General features: G+C 34.3%; 1 protein-coding gene across 1 annotated transcript in view; it reads left to right on the top strand.

Moving 5' to 3' along the window:
• Window positions 1–6,101, top strand: part of LOC106870242 (kelch domain-containing protein 4) — a 22,977-nt gene that overhangs the window by 1,199 nt on the left and 15,677 nt on the right. Inside the window, exons 2-3 of the mRNA XM_014916258.2 lie at window positions 3,657–3,748; window positions 4,539–4,617. Of these exons, the coding sequence (XP_014771744.1) occupies window positions 3,657–3,748; window positions 4,539–4,617 (171 nt within the window). The remainder of the gene's footprint in view (window positions 1–3,656; window positions 3,749–4,538; window positions 4,618–6,101) is intronic.

Genomic DNA, 6,101 nt, shown 5'->3' with positions numbered 1-6,101 from the left:
TTTTTTTTTTTTTTTTTTTTGTAAATATTGATTTAATAGGTAGCCTTTCATCTCATGAATTTGTTTCGGATTTAAACAAGAAAACTATGTTCCACCAGGTACAAGGCTTTTTTTCATATATAGGTAGACTATAATCTGCTGATTCAACAACAGCACATTACTAGTACCTATTTCATTTATTCCTGGAGTTGAAAAAATATAATCTTGAGTTTAATGCTTCAAATTGTGTGGCCTTGTCTTGACATTGTGCAATAGTTGTAAAGTGAATGACACCATCATACAATCAGTGTCATTTGTTTCCAATCTTCTATGAAAATGCGTCCAACTTTGGGGGGAAATTACTTTACTTGGAAACTGGTGAGGATTGGTAACGGGTAGGGCATCCAGCCATAGAAAATGTAAAACCATAAATTCCGTATAACCCATGCAAGCATGGAAAATTAGATGTTAAAATGATGATGATGATTTAATTTCAGCTTAAATCAATATGTCTGATTATCATGAAATCCATTTTGCCTTATTAGATTTATATTGAGTTTGGTTGTTTTGAAAAAAAAAGCATGGCTGATAGTGAATGAATGTGTATGCCTTGTTATACTCTAGTTGCATTTATAAAATTATTTCCAAGAAAAATCAGTGATGATTGATACATCATACGGATTTTAGAATATTATTCTTACTTACTGTATTATAAGTAATTCTGTCCTCATCATTTATATGACATTTGCTGCATTTATATGACATCTGCAGCCTCAATCAAATACCTTATATTTACTGCTAAAGTTACCTCCTAATCAACAATACATCAAATAGGTTCTGCAGGGCTCCTTTGCATATAACCTCACCTTCTAAGGTTCACAGTTCAACTTCGTTTTTCACAAGCCAATGAGGAAACCTGTATATGGTCACACAACCTGTTAGAAATAGCAGTCAACAAAATCCCTTCAAACAATGCTCAGTCATATCGTCATCATTTTATCATCCACTTTTCCATATTTGTATGGGTCAGATGGAATTTGTTGAGACAGATTTACCATGGTCAAATGCTCTTCCTGTCACCAACCTTCTGCTTCCAAACAAGATAATAATATTTTCTCACAAGATTGGAAGCATGACACCATTTGTATGATAGTGAGACTCATTTACAACTATCATGTGATGTCAAAACAAGGAGACACCGACATGCACATGCCCACACACATACACAAGTGCATACATATATATGGATCTTAATGAAGGCTGTAACCTTGATATATTTGTATGTATGTGACTATCTAATGTGCCCATCCATTTTAAAAGTAAAAACACATTGAATAATGTAAATTTGGAGACACTATTTGAAAATACATATGTATCAGAAATGTGGGCTACCAACAAGAACACTGAAAATAAATTAAGATCAATACAAAGAGCCATGGTAAGGAGAATGCTGAAAATTAACAAAATAGGTAAGTGGATAAGAGTGGCAAAAGGTTTAATGGATATCTGGAAAATAAAAATTCTGAAATGGTCTTTCGTTGGGTCATGTATTTAGAAGAAAGGGTAATAGATGGAATAGCAAATTGACTGAGTGGACATGACATCCAGGATAAAGAATGAGGGGAAAGCCCATGCAGAAGTTGGAATGAAGACTTTGTTGAATTCTTTGGCACCCAAACATGGATGAAGAAAACATCAGACTGTAATTGGTAGAGAAAAAATGCTGAGGCCTTCATTCATCATGCAAGGATGAATGAATCTGAAAATATGATGGGGTTGTCATGTTTGAAACTTTTTGATTATAAATCTGTTTAATCAGAGCTGACTTACAGCTAAAACGTCTGTAATTTTTATCACTGAAATCCAATGAAATAATGACTGCATCAACCTACTTATTGACAGGTTGATCTTAAAATTATAAAGAACAATGATAAACAATTATGATTTAAAATAGTGATTTGTTGCTTTGACTGTTTTCAATAATAATTTCTAACTTTGGCAATAACACAGCACATTGTGGGGAGGAGATGTATTTGATTATGTTGATTCCACTACTTGACTGGTATATAGTTCTACTTCAAAATGATAGAAGTAAAACGTCCAGCTTTGATACAAGGCCAAACTTTTGGAGGTGGAATCAATTGATTTAATCAACCCAAATACTTGATGGGTACCTATTTAACCGACTTCAGAAGGATGGAAGTTAAAGTCGATCCTTAGCAGCAATTTGAAATCAGTTTGAAAATGATGTCACCAAATATTCTACTGTTTATAAGGAAGGGATAAGGTTAACTTTTGTTGTTGTTGTAGTAGTTACCTCCCTTTTATTAAATAGCTTAGTGGGCGCTGACACGCACACATACACGTCTTACACCTATCAAAACAGCCTTTTTTTAAGTAGATTTCCCTTTATAATAATAATGATGATGGCAATGAGATTATATTATAAAGTGCATGTGCACAGATTTTTTTTTTAAAAGAATCCAAAATTCAACATTTGATAAAATCGTAGGAATGTTAAAAATTTATTTTACTTTTCCACAATTATGTATGCGCATATTTTATCTTTCAATAAAGATTTTGGTTTTTGGAAAAGCATGCTCCAAAATTTTAGATGTATATGTTGAATATAATTAAGATAAGTTCTCTCTAATTTTCTATAACTTCCAAGAGAATAAAGCATATGATTTTTGTCTTGTTGAGGATATTACAACTTCTCTAGGGTTGGTGCTGTAATAAAATGCATCCAGTTTTCCAGAAAATGGTTAGTGTTTTAAAAGGTTTCCAATAATAGAAAGTAATCCAAAATTGAAATATATCAGTGAGATGTAGTCCTCCAACCCATATAGAATAAGAATTAACACTAACAAACCACCACCATCTCACCCCCAACCAGTGCTGGATTAACCATTAAGCGAAACAAGCACGCTCTTTGGACATCAAAAGAAGTGGGGGCAGCACAGGAATTGTTATGGCGCAAAGGAAATCACTTTAAACTTTTAAAAATATTTGAAGTGATTTATATGATCAGAAATATAATTTTGAAGTGTTGATGGTGAGGATCTGATCAAAGACTTTGCAAATAAATAAAGTGGAAGTATACAAAAATAAATATTATTTTCCATCTTACTGTTTGTTTTGTTTCATTTTGAAAAATAAAAATTTATTTTATACTTTATTAGTCTTCATATTTTGAATTACACACATATATATATATATATATATATATATATATATATATATGGGGACACCAAAATTGCTTAAGTGCTAAAGGCCACGATGGGTCTTAATCCAGCCCTGGCCCCAACCCATGCCAGCATGGAAAATGAATATAAAACAATGATGACTACAAGCTAGTCAAATGTGAAACTATTTGCTTGAATTTGGTGTCATCTCACATATGATATGATTCTCCCACTCTAGTTTCTATCCCTAAAGATCAGAAATATATTTTAGCTTTTTATAATTTATTTTTTTACACTCAACTATAATGTACTCCTTTAATCTTGAACCTGCTATCCTGCTTTAATTTCCTGCATTATACAGGTGTAAATACATTAAGTTTGAATCTATTGCAAGCTTCAGTGCAGTATATTTCCATTTATCTATATTTTGTCATCTCATCTATGAAACATTAATTTTCAAAAATCATTTTTGTTTTTTGTTTTTATTTTTAGGAAGATATAGAAAAATTAATTGCTGAATTTCAAGAAAAAGACCGTGAGAAAAATAAGGTAATTGAAGAAAAATGTGATCCTCCATCCCAAAGGTAATAATTACATCAACTTCATCATTGTTTTAACATCTGCTTTTTCATACTAGCATGGGCCAGAGTTTTCTACAGATGGATGCCTTTCCTGATTCCAACTGTCACCTGTTTTCAAGTGAAGTAATAATCTCCCATCTATCAAATAATAAACAGCATGGACATGTTTACATGGAGAACTAGAAATGAATGACATCAAATGAATGAACCTTTTGATATGTTGTGCAATCTTTGTAAACAAGACATCAAGAAGTCCAGTTGTGCTTTCATGGTAGGCTGGAAGCAAATGATACCATCAACATGAACAGCAAGGCCACTGCTCACAACCAGTGAACGTATGTGAAGACATGAGGAAATATGAACTCACTCGTATAAACACAGATATACATACATATATAAATATATATAATAGGCTTCTTTCTGTTTACTTCTACCAAATTCATTCACAAGACTTTGGTTCATCCATGACTACAGTAGAAGATGCTACACAGTAGAACTTAACTCAATACCATGGGGTTGGGAGGTAACAAATACAGAACCATTCTAGTTACACCGATATAGAAAAGTAGATGTAAAACAGATCGCCTGCTTGTCTCCTGTCTTCAAAGCTGCATGGAATATGCAATCCATTACTTGAAAAATAAATGAGAGTTAGCAACAGGAAGGGCATCTGGTTGTAAAAGTTTACCACAATAACATTTATCTAACCCATGCTAGCATGGGAAAAAAAGGATGTAAAAATGAACAAACATTCACACTTTGATACACAAACATTATATTTCTTTTGTTTCAGATGTAATGCCACATTCACTGCACATCCAGATAAAGAAGAATTGGTTTTATTTGGAGGTGAATATTATAATGGAAAGCAAGTGAGTATCAAATTATGAAACTGTTAATTCTGAATTTTGTATTTCCTCTGATAAATGAAAATAGATTCATTAAAACCAAAAATACAGAATTACGTTTCAGAAACATATATATATATTTAGATCAGTTATTTTCAGTAGTTTATTTTGTTTTTGTTACTTCTGCCTTCAGATTAATATTTCTGTGTGTAAATGTTTCTGTCAGCTGAAAACTGAATTCAATTGTTCGTTGTTCATCAAAACTTGCTTGTGCATTACATGTATCCAGACCAGCATGAACTTCTCTGTCTAACAATTTCCTTCATATGGACAAAAATCAAAAGCAGCCTTTTGATACTGTTTTCTGTATACAGGAGGGTTGATACTCCTTGTATTGTCACAGATATGTTACAAACCTTGTCATGAATGCTACTCTCTATCCTTAGCTAAGAAGACAACACTCTTTCACCCAATTCACTCTATTGGGTGTAGTAGGTTCAGTGAATAGGTATGGCTCACTGTTGTAAATAGCGAAAGCACTGTATAACTGATTTTTAACATTTCCACCCCAGAACGATAAAAAGCAAAACTAACCTCAGCTGGATTTCACCTCAGAGCATAAATATCAATTAAAATCACCACCTCAGCTTCCATCCACATGTTGAAAAGAATTTTTTGAGACATTTTTTTTTATGACTCATACCTTTCTTGATGCCAACCATTTTAATTGATTCTTACAACATGCAGGAATATGATGTACCTATTCCAAACACTCAATCTGCTCAGTATAAGTAACAGGAAATAAATAAAAACTAATCCACTTCATCATCATCATCATCGTTTAACGTCCACTTTCCATGCTAGCATGGGTTTGGATGGTTGACTGAGGACTGGTAAGCCAGGAGGCTGCACCAGGCTCTAATCTGGTCTGGCAAGGTTTCTACAGTTGGATGCCCATCCTAATGCTGACCACTCCAAGAGTATAGTGGGTGCTTTTTACATGCCACCGGCACGGGGGCCAGTCAGGTGGCACTGGCATTGACCAAGCTCGAATGGTGCTTTTTACATGCCACTGGCTCTGGCATCGACCACGCTCAAATGGTGATTTTTTATATGCCACCAGCATGGGTACCAATCAGGTGGCACTAGCAACAGTCAAAACTACGGTTTCACATGACTCAAAAAGTCTTCTCAAGCACAGCATATTGCCCAACGATTGAAGGGTACTTTTAAACGGACCAGTTATACAACACTGGCATCGACCACAACTACAATCTCACTTGGCTTGCTGGGTCTTATCAAGCACAGCATATCTCCAAAGGTCTCGGTCACTTGTCATTGCCTCTGTGAGGCCCAACGTTCAAAGGTTGTGCTTCACCACCTGATCCCATGTTTTCCTACGTCTACCTCTTCCACAGGTTCCCTCCACTGTTAGGTTATGACACTTCTTCAGATCAACTATATCAAAGATCTCCTCCATCCATCTTCTCTGACCACTGTTGGGGGGG

This window comes from Octopus bimaculoides, chromosome 6 (genome assembly GCF_001194135.2).
Source record: "Octopus bimaculoides isolate UCB-OBI-ISO-001 chromosome 6, ASM119413v2, whole genome shotgun sequence".
Lineage (NCBI taxonomy): Eukaryota > Metazoa > Mollusca > Cephalopoda > Octopoda > Octopodidae > Octopus > Octopus bimaculoides.
This window is presented reverse-complemented; position numbering and strand designations above follow the sequence as displayed.